This window comes from Malus domestica, chromosome 17, assembly GCF_042453785.1.
Source record: "Malus domestica chromosome 17, GDT2T_hap1".
In the NCBI taxonomy this organism is placed as follows: Eukaryota; Viridiplantae; Streptophyta; class Magnoliopsida; order Rosales; family Rosaceae; genus Malus; species Malus domestica.
Genome location: NC_091677.1, coordinates 8,241,058 through 8,254,893, shown reverse-complemented (window position 1 = coordinate 8,254,893; position 13,836 = coordinate 8,241,058). Strand labels below are relative to the sequence as shown.

At 38.7% G+C, this 13,836-nt stretch overlaps 2 protein-coding genes across 2 annotated transcripts; both read left to right on the top strand.

Annotated features, from left to right (window-relative positions):
* The first annotated feature begins 2,681 nt into the window (after positions 1–2,681).
* On the top strand, positions 2,682–5,850 carry LOC103404837 (probable WRKY transcription factor 31). The gene is made up of 5 exons (XM_008343806.4): positions 2,682–3,351; positions 3,715–3,813; positions 3,974–4,534; positions 4,636–4,749; positions 4,882–5,850. The coding sequence occupies exons 1-5, from the start codon at positions 2,902–2,904 to the stop codon at positions 5,593–5,595; spliced, it is 1,938 nt and encodes a 645-aa protein (XP_008342028.3). The 5' UTR covers positions 2,682–2,901; the 3' UTR covers positions 5,596–5,850.
* Positions 5,851–8,393: 2,543 nt separating this feature from the next.
* LOC103404836 (aspartic proteinase A1-like) lies at positions 8,394–13,493 on the top strand. Its single transcript, XM_008343805.4, has 14 exons — positions 8,394–8,549; positions 8,902–9,271; positions 9,376–9,436; positions 9,644–9,738; positions 9,818–9,930; positions 10,086–10,254; positions 10,363–10,402; positions 10,518–10,582; positions 10,782–10,895; positions 11,071–11,135; positions 11,242–11,398; positions 11,474–11,593; positions 12,860–12,948; positions 13,108–13,493. The coding sequence occupies exons 1-14, from the start codon at positions 8,476–8,478 to the stop codon at positions 13,190–13,192; spliced, it is 1,617 nt and encodes a 538-aa protein (XP_008342027.1). The 5' UTR covers positions 8,394–8,475; the 3' UTR covers positions 13,193–13,493.
* Positions 13,494–13,836: the final 343 nt, after the last annotated feature.

Below are 13,836 nucleotides of genomic sequence, written 5' to 3'. Positions count from 1 at the left end.
ACCTATACTACTTCTTGCATCTTTTCCAAGCCTCTCGCAAAACGTTGTACTAATTCTACTCCAAAGTTCTCGTAACTGCATCTCATTACCCGTAAGCGGGTCAAGAGAAATTTGAACCCAGCATTTACACAACGTAACATCTTCGATGACCATCCAAGTAGCCATTTTTTGCACACAAAAGTATATGAAAGTTTTGGTTCAAAGTGTTGAAAATATTGAAATGCGGTGTAAGGTGGAAGATGATGGTTAGGTATTTATACACAAAAAAATTGTTTTATTTTTTCTGTATTTTTAAACTATTTTTAATAATTTTTATTAAGTTAATTAATCTAGACCGTTGGATTTGAAAAAGATTTAAATCCAGCAGCCCAAAATTGGACATGTGACCAACGGTAAGAATTCTGGCATTTTCTCTTCTTCTTTTTTTATGCAACGGTAAGAATTCTGGCATTTCTCTTCTTCTTTTTTTATGTTCTTTGGCCAAAAATCCTGGACCATTGATCTAGGAATCGGACGGCCCAGATGTTGCTACGTCACTAGCCGTTGGGTTTGAAATTCAAAATTTATTTCCAACGGTTCAGAAAACTAGCAGTTGGAAATCCAATGGCAAAAAACGCACCACGTGGCCATGTCCCGCGCCCCTTTAATGCACCTGCATCGACGAGGCCCGCCTTCTGTTTGCTGTTTAGAACGCACATCCACATGCTCGTGTTTCCCACGCGCTTAACACACAACAAAAATATATGGCCTTTGCTAACGTCATCATGACGTCAGATAGGCTGATTCCTCACTCAGTCCATTTTGGGCCGGCTTACCAACTAGCTTGGACTTTAGGCTTGCCTATTTTTTGTGGTTGAGGGGCTTTTTTGGATGCCAACCTATGTAAGAGGATTGGAGTTGCTCTTAGATCACCTCTCTTTTTTTAAATATAATTTTATAAACAGTTGATCAAAATAGAGGTCAAGGTTTGAAGTTTGAAATAAATTTTTTGGCCGCTTGAGTTGCAAACTTCCATTATACGACATATTACACATACAGAAAATGAGCTCTTTCACAAAAATATCATTAAAAAAAAAGATATCTACAACTCAAAATGTGATTTCAAATATTATAAAAACTAAAGCATGTACACTTTTGTTATCACTAATAATGACTTCATTGCAGCATACTCATGCAAAACTTTCTAACTAATTAGTCTTTGGTCTAGTAGTAATTGTCTTCAATCAGTTGTATAAAGTCTTTTGTCACATACGTAAGAACTATATATATTTTTGCAGAACAAGATATCTAGTTGTGACTAGTCCAATTCAATAGTGGTATTTTTTTAATGTGTTAGCTGAGTGCAAGAATTATCCTTATAAATTTCTTATTTAAAAAAAAAAAAAAAAAAAAAAAAACTTACCATATCTCATTTTAAACTTTTCCTAGTATGAAGGTAAGACCAAAAGTCAAATATGCCTAATGAACAAGCCTTTACTCATGTGACTATGTTAGCTTTATATATAAAGCAAGGGTCCAATGAATAGTATTTTTTTGGTGTTACAGGCTTCACCAAAATAATTGGACAGAAATGTCCCTCAAACAAAAAACTTCAAAAGCAACCCAAAAATGCATCAAATGTGGCAGGGGTATTTTTGTCATTTTAATATTTTTTATTTAATAATTAATTTTTTTGTACAGTTTTTTTTTTAATAATTAGTACCTCACAATAAGCTAGTAATAATATGATTCAAACAATTCATTAAATATTATTTTCTCTATTTTTAAACACGTTCAAAACATCTTCAGAGCCGGTTATTAAAAATGTCATTCGCACGCGGATAATAATATGATTAAATTAGTTGTCAAATGATTTTTTTTAAATGAAATTATTTACACCAAGGGGTAGGGAGGTGGGCTTAGCCTCACAATGAGTTAGCAATAATGTGATTCAATCAGTTGTTTATTAAATATTATTTTCTCTATTCTTAATGTAAATTCAATAAAGATCGATTTTATTATGTAGATTCAACTGCTTTAATTGGTTTATGAGGAGTTTCTTCTAGCATGATCTAAGATTATTCATTTACTTCAAATATTTGACTTTCCTTTTGCCAATTTATGCATATAAATACATTTAAAATGTGTAAGTCACGCGTAGCACGTCGTGATTCAAATAATATCTTCTGCACGCGCTCACGCACTTGCATGAAGGCTAGTATTTATAAAGGGTAGTTAGTTATCACTCATGTAATATAAAGCAATATCCAATTATCTAGTAAATGCCTTCAATCTAAATCCCTTTTTTTTTTCTTTTAACCTTCCAATTGTAGCATCCTCTAGAACCCTATATTTTAACCACCACGACGCGGTTTAGTGGTTGAAGACGAATTACAGGCTACTTCACACAACACGTCATTGGTTTAATTCCTAACACTAGTGAATAACAAAATGGTACCACGAGCAGGCTGAAATGACTCTGTGAGTCTTTTTGACTCCCGAAAGTATGGACTGCTATGACAAAGCCAACAGCTGATCCTTTAAAAATAATAATAATAATAATAAAATATCAGTCTTATCATTTTCCCCAAGCACAAGCTAAATTAAATTAAAATTAAAACCCTTCCCTCTCTCCCCTTCCCTTCGCTTCCCCCCCCCCCCCCCCCCTCATTTCTCTCCAAGTCCAAATCCAAAGTCCAACACAAAATATTCAAATTCACAAAAAACACAACTTACGTATCACACCACACATTCACTCCCTCTCTCCCTCTCTCCCTCTCTCCCCATTGGGGAGGTCTTCTTCTAAAGTCCAACCCCCCCCTTTTATTGCCGAGTCCATTGCACTCTCTCTCCCCCTTCACTCACACATTCACTTCCACCTACAAACACATTCTCTCTCTCTCCACAATTTTCTTGGGATTTATGGCCAAAGGAAGTGGACTCTCCATTGATTCAGATCCATTTTCCTTCTCTCTCCACAACCCTATAGTCCTCAACTCCTTCCAGGAAGACCGATATAACCACCACCACCTCCCACCACCCTCCACCACCAAAAGACAACAACTTCGCCACCACCACTCATCACTCATGCTCATGGACAACTCCACCGCTATTCACCGCCGCTCTCCTCCGCCCCCTCCTCCTCCCACGACTATCCAGTTCGCAGTCAATCTCAACTGCTCCCACGACGACGACGTGCAGCACTCTCCTGGCTCACCACCACCCTCCAACGAGAAACGCAAAGTCATCGACGAGCGGGACTTCTTCGCCGATAGCAAGAACCGCCTTGATCACGAAAAGTCTGTCGTCTCCACAGACCCTGCCGATAAAATGGACTTACATGACCCTACAGACATGGAATTCAACGTAAATGTAAGCAACCCTTTTCGCCATTTTTGTTCTTGAGTCACGGATCCAGCCTACCTTAGGTATATTCTTCTTCTTCCTCCTTCCTCTCCAGCCCTTTCCTCCTGCCTCGGCGCCTAACCTCAAAGTGTTTCGCCTTGCTTTTTTCTTAGTCCAAAATCTCCGATGAAACCTTAAAGGCTGACCCTTCGAAAGCTCGGTTCTCGTATGAGACGTGCCTACCAACTGGATTCGCGTCTCTGTTTTTGTTCATTGTGTTATTGATTTATCGATTTTTTTTTTTGTTCAACTTATTGTCGTTCATGAAATTTGAACTCAGAACCTCTTCGGACTTTTTTGTGGATTTTAATACTTTGTTTGTGTTTGTAGACTGGTTTGAATCTTCTCCTTACAAACACTAGTAGTGACCAATCAGTGGTGGACGATGGCATTTCATCCAACAAAGAGGATAAAAGAGCTAAAAGTGAGGTAATGAAAATCTAACTGTTTTTTTTTTCTCCTCTTCTCTAAAGAAATTTTGACGGTACTAGAGATTTTATCAAATTGAAGGAAAAAAGTTACACCTTGATCAATTTAGCTTTACATTGTTTGACGTGTGATTGAATTTTGGTTCTTGGGTTTTTCTCAGCTGGCTGTTCTTCAAGCTGAGCTCAAGCGGATGAACGCGGAAAACCATCGGTTGAAGGGGATGCTTAATCAGGTGACCACCAATTACAATGCACTTCAGGTGCATTTGCTGAATTTGATGCAAAGCCAGAAGGCTGATCAGAACGGTAGCGCTGCCGAAGGCCACGGAGTGGCAGTGGAAGAAAAGAAGATTATGAATGGCAATAAAACATCACTAGTGGTGCCGAGGCAGTTCATGGATCTTGGGTTGGCTGCTAACAATGGTGACGCTGATGAGCATTCACAGTCTTCGTCTGATGAACGAAGTCGTGGTGAACAGTCTGGATCGCTTGGAGATAATGTGAAGGCTGCAGGGCACAGCGACGATCAGGGGATCGCTTTTGATCATGAAAAGAAGGATTTCGAGAGAAGGATTCGGAGAGAGGAGAGCCCGGATCAGCCGTCACAGGGTTGGGGGCCTAACAAAGTTCCGAGGCTCAATTCTCCAAAAGAGGTTGACCAAACTGAGGCTACAATGAGGAAGGCTCGGGTTTCGGTTAGAGCTCGATCGGAGGCGCCTATGGTGTGTGTTTTTGTACTGAATTGGAATAGTGTTATGAGTGACATTGGATTTCTGTTCCAACATGTTTGTAGATTTGCTAAATTTGTTGGGTTTTGATTTAGATCACTGATGGATGTCAATGGCGAAAGTATGGGCAAAAGATGGCGAAAGGAAATCCGTGTCCTCGTGCTTATTATCGATGCACCATGGCTGCTGGTTGCCCCGTTCGAAAACAAGTAAGCTAAGCTCTCTTAGGTTAACTTTCTCGTATTAGATATCATATAAGACATGTTAACTTGTCAAACTGTGATTAGGATCATATATTTTTAGTCTTTGTAGTTTGTACTAATACTATTGTGATCAAACAGGTACAAAGATGTGCAGAGGATAGGACAATCCTCATCACTACATATGAAGGCAATCACAACCACCCATTGCCTCCGGCAGCAATGGCAATGGCATCGACTACATCATCTGCTGCGCGGATGCTGCTCTCGGGGTCTATGCCAAGTGCAGATGGCCTAATGGACTCAAACTTCCTCACCAGGACAATCCTCCCATGCTCCTCCAGCATGGCCACCATCTCTGCCTCGGCCCCATTCCCTACTGTTACATTGGACTTAACACAATCACCAAACCCTTTACAGCAGCTCCAAAGACCACCAGGCCAGTTCAACATTCCGTTCCCAAACCCTAATCAGAATTTCACCAATGGCCCTGCCTCATTGCTGCCTCAAATTTTTAGTCAGGCGCTATACAACCAGTCTAAATTCTCTGGCCTCCAAATGTCACAGGACACAGACTGTGCCGCAGGTCAACAAGGCCACCAATCGCAACCAGGGCAGCAGCAGAGCTCATTGGCGGATCTTACTGCCGCCACCGCTGCCATTGCAGCTGATCCAAACTTCACTGCAGCCCTAGCAGCTGCCATCACCTCAATCATTGGCAATGCTCATCCAAACAACGACGTTGCCAACCCAGCAACCAACTCAAACAACAACAATGCCAATGGCAATGCCAGCAGCAACAGCAATGGCAATTGCAACAATAAACTTAGCAATCCTAGTTTTTCAGGGAATTAAAGCAAGCTATTATTTTTTCCTTCTTTTTTAGGTTATTTTTTTCCTTATTTTCGGATGGGAGAAAAGAAAGTGAAAATATACATTTTTTTTTTGTGTTTTTGTTTTTTGTTTTTTGTGTGGAGGGGATAAATTAAACATAGATATTATTTTCTTTGTCATTTGGAATAATATGTTCAAATTGTATGTCAGTACAAATTTCCATGAAAACGAAGCAAAAAACAAAGAAAGAGGAAAGCATGCAAATTGGTTTTTCCATTTTTTGTGTGCATTCGGAAACGGAGAGATTGATGTTTTGTCACTCTCTCATCTTATATTTATTTATGTCAATCTTCTATGTTTTCCAATGGAACAATCAAACCTAACAAGAATTAAATTAATCTCGGTCTGATGTCATTTGTCAGAAAACTTTAGATTCAATTCACATGTAAATACAGACACGAATTATATTTATAACTATTTTAGTATTTAGTTTTTGTCTAAATGCATTATAGCAACACGGTTTTATTAGAAAAGTTATAGTTCCGTGTCGGATCTTTTTCGTTTCATTGATTTTGTCCATATTCTTCTCCCTTCAAAAACACAAAAAAACAAAAAAAAAAGAAGAAAGGGGAAGGATCTTCTCCGGTAGATCCCTCTTGTTCATGTTTGGTCCCCTTCTTTTCAGAAGTTGTTTTTATTTCTACACTATTTCTTCCTTGCTTCCCCCCGTTTTTGAGGTTTTTTTTTTCTTTCTTCATCTTCTTAATAACAATAGGCAACGATAGTCTGCCTAAATAGTAGACTCATGTAATAAAAAAGTTGTAAAAAAGAAACAGTTTCTCTCTCGAAATCGAGGTTATGTGAACGTTATAAGCCGTTGTTGATGACATATATTCGGTTCTCACTGAGTTCTACGTTATGAATAGGTAAAATATCTTATCATATGTAAGAAAAAACAAATCAAAGGCTAGAAGGAGAAGAACAAAGTAAAAGATAAACAGAAAATGACAAAAGGAAGGGAGAAGAAGGGATTTTATTCTTTATTTGGAGTTATGTGTATTGAAAGCGGAAAGCAAGGGAAGGAGTCAATAAAACCGTCTCGGAGTTGTGGGGTTCGTTTGACACGCAGGGAAAGGGTGCAAAGGGAAAACAGGGAAAGAGACTTCTTTTGGTTTTTGTCTGTCACGTTTGATGCTACCAACCCTTGCCATTTACCTATTTGGCAAAGCTTCTTCTTAGCTTCACCCAATTGATGACATGGAAAATGTACTGCAAATCATAGAATTAAAAGTAGATAAATAGTTATAACATCTTTTAGGGTGGGTATTTTTGTGGGTCAACCGCCCAAACCGACCCAATCCGACCCAATCCGACTGAGCTTGAGTTGGGTGGGTTGGTCTACTGATTGTATTGGGCGACAATGGTTTGAGAAAATACTAACCCCAACCAATTGAATTGGTCTACGGTTTTGGACTGAAACTGAGCTGAACAATCTGATGCCCACCCTCACCACCCTCTTGATATAGATAATTATAAATAAACGCTTCAGGGATAAACTTTGAGAAAAAAGAATAGTGTATGTACAAGACTTCAATTAGTTTGGGCTTACAAAGCCACTTATAAATTATGGCAAAATTACTTGAAATTAAAAAGCATGAGAAAATCATTCTCTACAGTTGGGTGCATGTTGCTAGAGGAATACAGAAGAGGATCCTCTCCGGAGCTGATTCCACCGGAGCCTCTGGATCCTCCTCCTTCCTCTTCTTTTTCTGTAGGTTTTCGACCCATGGAATCGGCATCGTGCTCCCCCGGAGTGGGCGTCGGTCGGAGTCAGCATCGTGCCCCCTCAGAGCTAGTTATTGGAAAACTTCAAAACCACACAGTCAGCGACGACTACTACGACGTTGCCAATAATTGGCTCCGGGGAGCCCACGACGTTGACTCTAGGGGCCAAAAAAGTGCAGAGAAAGTAGAGGAAGGAGGAGTATTCGGAGGCTCCGGTGGAACCAGCTCCGGAGAGGATCCTCTCCCAAGGAATACAATCACCTATTTCATTTGATGATTTCAAAAACTTAACTTGGCATCTCAAGAGACTGTCCAACTGTATGCACTTGCATTAGAGCTATCTTCATTCCTCGTTGTATTTTTTTTCACGTGTAAGTTAGAGTTATTATTTTCAAACTCGTTAGTAACAAGTTCAATATCAATTTATTCTTCACTCTTTAGTGTAAATATAGTTAGAAATATAAATATGTCTTTTTGAACAAACGATATTATCTATACTAAGGAGGAGAGGTGGGTTTAGCCTCACAATAGGCTAGCAATAATGTGGTTCAAATTCGACTTTGGCGAGAGTCAAACCTAATACATCTAACTTACAAGTGAAGAAGAATACCACTAGACTATAATACTAAATGACGGTCTACATATATCTTCATATAAAAAGAAATGGTGAATTCTTCGTTGAAGGGCTTAGAAGCTGACACTCCATGCTTTGATGCCATATGGGCTGCCCGAATAATTCATTGAAGTCCAGCAGAGCATTACTTATTTTTCTGGGCCTGGGCCTCTTTGTGGGCTCTAATGTGAATTGTTTGTGGGGCCCACAAACATGGCCCAAAGAGCAAGTATTTGGGGATTGTGACTTCACACAAAAGGCGCCACTGTCTGAGTTTCAAAACTGGACTGGTAGTTGCGGCCGAAAGTTAACTGCAATTTTCGGTGGGACCGACAGATGGCCAATCCAAACACGACACATCACCATGCCGGAACCCACAAAAATTAAAACAAATTGTGACCCGTTCGATTAAGCTACTTTGACTGCACCATTGGTCGCAACATAAATCGCCATCTATCCCGCGAAGTAGCAGAACTGGCCCCCCTCTCTTCCTCAGTGCTTTTATGCTCTTGACTTTAGTTTCCTTGTTGTTTCAGTTTCCATCTGATCCTTCGCAGTTCGTCGTCATAAGAAAAATGTAAGTAATTTAATTTAATTTAAACTTAAATTTAATGATCAAAATTAAAAGTTCCCGATAATTTTGTTCATAGCTCAATGCTTTTGGATCGTTATTTTTTTGCACGTATTTTAGATTGTTTTCTACTAAAGTTTGCACCTTTATTGCTGATCGAGTTCTAGGGTTACTTAAAATCTGTTTGGTTCCTGAGAAAATATCAGAAAAGGTCAAAAGAAACGAAATTTGAATGAAAGTTTATGTTTTTCAGTAATCAAACATAGACCATTTTAATGTTTCTGTGAAAGAATTTTCACTTTCAGTACTTTCTCAGAGTGTGAATTATGAGCAACAAATTTGCAAACTTGTTTTGCAGTTCTCCGAAAATGGGTACCCAATTTCGAGCTGGTTTGGTCACTTCCTTTCTGTTCTTGCTTCTGTCCCATGTGGTGATTTCCACACCCAGTGATGGGTTGGTCAGGATTGGACTGAAAAAGATGAAAATAGATCAAACTTGTCATCTAAATAGAAGAAATAATGGAACACCGGGAGGTCCGATTAGGAAGTATCATTTGCGCGGTAATCTTGGGGAGTCCGAGGACACGGATATTGTTGCACTGAAGAACTATATGGATGCACAGTATTTTGGTGAGATTGGCATTGGAACTCCTGCTCAGAAGTTCACTGTGATATTTGACACCGGAAGTTCTAATCTTTGGGTGCCCTCAGCAAAGTGTTATTTCTCGGTAGGTTTATTAAGTCTTTTCCTTCACAGTTTGTGGTTTTTTTTGTATTAGAACTGTTAAGCAACTTAAGTTTTCTTACAAGTTGGTTCGCTTTCGAATTGCAGGTTGCTTGCTATTTGCATCCCAAGTATAAGTCTAGCCAATCTAGTACATACACAAAGAATGGTACACTTCCCTTCCCTGCTTCAATGCATTCACGTTCTGATAAGATTAAGACTGTCCAATGGGATGATCAACCACAGCCTTAGCTGATACAGATTTAAACTTGATGTTACGGGGAAAATGAAAAACTGACACACGTTAAAGAGTGATGTAGATACTAGTTGTAAGAAATTTAAAGTTTATTTGCCATGTTTTTATTTTCCAATGTAGGCAAATCTGCAGCGATCCAGTATGGAACTGGTGCAATTTCAGGTTTCTTCAGCCAGGACCATATCCAAGTCGGCGATCTTGTTGTTAAGGATCAGGTTAGTTTTCTTGACAGAAAGTTGATATGGTGATTTTTGGTGTTGTGGACTTTACCCTTACTATTTTTAATGGTTATAGGACTTTATTGAGGCAACCAAAGAGCCTGGAGTCACGTTTGTGGCAGCTAAGTTTGATGGTATTCTTGGACTTGGATTTCAAGAGATCTCAGTTGGAGATGCTGTTCCCGTCTGGTAATTCAATGCCACTTAGTTGTTGAATATATTCCGAATCAGTCGATCAATTTATAAAATTAAACTAGCACTCCGAATTGTGTATTTTATTTGCCTTTCCCCACTTGTAAGTCCTCGATGCTAATCTGTTTTCTTTATATTTTCTATTATAACAGGTATAATTTGGTTAATCAAGGTCTTGTTAAAGAACCAGTTTTCTCATTTTGGTTAAATCGCAATACAGAAGGGGAAGAAGGGGGTGAGATTGTCTTTGGTGGGGTTGATTCTAGTCATTTCAAGGGTAAGCATACGTATGTTCCCGTGACTCAGAAAGGCTACTGGCAGGTTCGCTATTCAAGATCTTTACATCTTTTGCAGATTTTTCTACTTGATATGTTATTGATTTTCTTTGTTTTAATTTGTTTCATACTTCCTTTTTTCTGTTATTTTCAGTTTGATATGGGTGATGTCTTAATTGATGGTGAATCATCTGGTAATGATCCGAAACTTATTTTCGACACCTTACTATGTTGAGACAGTTGGTGCTTTCTATGTTCTAGGCCAGCTTTCTTGTTATGGTATTGAAAGATTGTCATGTCACGTTCCAGGATTTTGTGCTAATGGCTGTTCAGCAATTGCTGACTCAGGCACCTCCCTATTGGCTGGACCAACGGTATGCATTCTAGCCTACCATGTCGATATTCTAATTTCTCCTTACTGAGTTGTCAGTATATTAAGAAGCACGACACAAGACATACCTATAATAATGCCGTCTAAGACATTCAAAGCCCACTTCACCTGAATATTCTATCATGTTGTTATTTCATTTAGCAACTTCTGATTAATATTATTGTATAATTTCACATTTTCAGACTGTTGTCACTCAAATCAATCATGCCATTGGAGCCTCTGGTGTTGTAAGCCAGGAATGTAAGACCGTGGTTGAACAATATGGGAAAACCATAATAGAAATGTTGATGGCTAAGGTATACAGATTTGATATCTACTAAATATTTTTATTTTCATTGAAACTTTCCTGTTCTTTCATCCTTTTTGGGATAAGGAAATAATTTTGCTATTGGTCGGTTTCTTTTTGGTTCTGCTTGCCTTAAAATCTCCTTGCAGCAAATTGATTTTTTCTTTTACTGGCATGTTTTATAGTCACAACCCCAAAAGGTCTGCTCTCAAATTGGTTTCTGTACTTTTGATGGAACTCGTGGTGTGAGGTTAGATGCAGTTCAACCTATTTTCTTAAAGTTGTGGTAGAAAGGATGGTAGTAATAATGAGGCCAATTAGGTCATCCTGGTTTAAATGTGCTTATGTTTTTGCAGCACGGGCATTGAAAGTATGGTGGATCAGAAACCAGAAAAGCAATCTGATGGCGTGAATGATGCTACATGTGCTGCTTGTGAGATGGCAGTGGTATGGATGCAGAGTCGGCTAAGGAAAAATCAGACAGAGGAGCAGATCTTGGATTATGTCAATCAGGTAATTAAACTTCCCTTTTCATCTCTCTGTGAAACGTTCCTTGCAGCAAGCTTATGTTGGCATTTGCACTTGTAGCTCTGTGAACGACTTCCAAGTCCCAGTGGAGAATCAGTAGTCCAGTGTGATGCTCTATCCTCATTGCCCAGTGTGTCATTTACCATTGGTGGTAAAGTATTTGACCTTGCTCCAGAGCAGGTATGGTGTCATGACATTAACCCTAAATCTTTTCATCTTTCATTTGAGCACATTAGTATCAATTTTGTTTACATGTCCACCGCAAAACGATCTCCAGTTTTTCACCTTTTTATTTACTTACTGTTGAAGCTTCCTTAATCTGGTTTTCTGGAAATTAAGTATTTCTTGATCATTTTTTTCCATTTCTACCATCATATGGGCCCCTAGGATGACCTTAGCAGTTTTTACAAGCATTTATCCAGTCTAACTTTTTGGTCTTCATGAATGTCAAAAAGCGTTTACTTTAAATTTGCCAAAACGAATATGTGAAGTCCACTGTAGGGTTATCATCTTTTTATGCTGTGAAGTTAATGTACGGTTCTGAAGATACAAATGATTCAAGAAAATTGAAGTTTTGATGGCTGGCCAACAAAATTAGTATCGGTAATAGTTGTAGGCCACAACAACTTGTGTGTTGCTAAGGGGTGACTGCTCCTAAGACTTAAGGCTTCATTTGTTACACATGATTGGATTGGAATGGATAAGACGCTATTTTAAAGGTTTGTTGAAAGACACAATGAAAATTGTGACCAACTTAGAGGTCGGAGAAGGATTACCCAAGAAGAAAAGTTATCCATTCCAATACTCTCCAAAATGGGAGGATTAGATGGGATAAGTTTTCTTCCTATCTAATCCCCTTCTAATCCTTTCACAATGAAAAATCATTCTCATCTATTTTCAATATGCCTTGAATTTAGAGAGTAATCATTTCCAATCCAATCCCTTCTACCAAACGAGCCCAAAAAGTATTATAGGATTCATTTACCATTCAAGTTTTCGGTATGAGCATTAAGAACTTCTTCCGTAACTATGAGGCAATATAGCTTGGCTGTCAGACTTAACATTTACTCATCACTGGTTAGGTTTCTGAATAGTCTTAGAGTTGAATTTTTGCCATGCACGATGTTGTTTTTATGGAATTGCATTAGTACACTTATGAAAGACTCATCAACTTTAAGCTGTCAGTGAGTTTTCTGCATGAAACTGTACTGTAGTCTGTAGCATACTATGAATTACATTTAATTGGAGCCGGAGTAGCTGTTCCGTTTTTCCCTTCTATCCGTTTATTTCGTATATTTTGCAAGTCGATATAATATTTCTAATAGCCATTATCGCCATTGTTGAAAAAACCAGTGTTCGTCCTTTTTTGCTGATATTCAATTATTCATTTCGTGTATTATTTATCGCCCAACTAATATGTTTACGTGTGTTGGTACCGTGGATCAGTACATTCTCAAAGTTGGGGAGGGAGTCGCAGCTCAGTGCATCAGTGGATTTATAGCTTTAGATGTCGCTCCTCCTCGCGGACCACTGTGGTATTTCTCTCTTTCCGTCATTGCTCATAACCGTCTTTCAACTTTTACATGCTTTCCAACAATGGTCATGCAGAAATAGTTTACTGCAGTAACTAAAAACAAGTAATAGTTTCTTAACCCTTGGTTACTAATGGTGGTGCATTTGTATATGCGATGCAGGATTCTGGGAGACATTTTCATGGGTCGGTATCACACCGTGTTCGACTACGGAAACTTGTCAGTTGGATTTGCAGAAGCAGCTTAGTTCTGTATTTATTTTCAGCATGCCTACTTACGTAAATAATCTCGGCTGACATCACAGAAAAGATTTGCAACGATGGAACTTGTTTATGTGATGGATCATGGACCACGAACCTTGTTTAATCGTGCCTATGTGAATAAATCAAAGACAAGATGTGCTAATATTGCAGTATGTATAATCTATGGGGGGCTGAATTGAAGTACGTAACTTTTCTTAGGTGTCGCAATGACTGCAAGACACGAGACACTTTTAGGCTTCTACCAATATTTATGCAGGTGGCAATTACAAATCATTTTTATGGAAAGATGATGTCATTGGTTGAATTTTGAGCTCACAAATCAAAGCCAGAAAACGCAATGGCATGTGTGATTGTGTGATTTGTTTGGAATACTGGTAGCATGTAACCTACGGAACGGACTTGAAATATCGTCAATATACTGACTTAGGTGCATTAGAATTTCTCTGAAAGTCACGCCAGTATGTAGTAGAAGCGTCAATGAGGTGATTTCACTTTCATTTAGGATTTGTCTATGCATGTAGCAGCAACAGAAAATGTTCGAGAAAATTTTCCTTGCATTTGGGATGCTGTGCTAATAGTTTTTCAAGTCAATCACGTATTGCCATGTTAGAAAATCAAGATATTAAGT

Bases quoted from the DNA above. Each gene is read 5' to 3' on its own strand.
- LOC103404837 (XM_008343806.4), top strand. From the start codon at position 2,902: ATGGCCAAAGGAAGTGGACTCTCCATTGATTCAGATCCATTTTCCTTC. The intron at 3,814-3,973 runs GTAATGAAAATC...GGTTTTTCTCAG, and splicing joins ATAAAAGAGCTAAAAGTGAG to CTGGCTGTTCTTCAAGCTGA. The intron at 4,535-4,635 runs GTGTGTGTTTTT...GTTTTGATTTAG, and splicing joins CTCGATCGGAGGCGCCTATG to ATCACTGATGGATGTCAATG.
- LOC103404836 (XM_008343805.4), top strand. From the start codon at position 8,476: ATGCTCTTGACTTTAGTTTCCTTGTTGTTTCAGTTTCCATCTGATCCT. The intron at 8,550-8,901 runs GTAAGTAATTTA...CTTGTTTTGCAG, and splicing joins TTCGTCGTCATAAGAAAAAT to TTCTCCGAAAATGGGTACCC. The intron at 10,403-10,517 runs GTAATGATCCGA...GTCACGTTCCAG, and splicing joins AATTGATGGTGAATCATCTG to GATTTTGTGCTAATGGCTGT.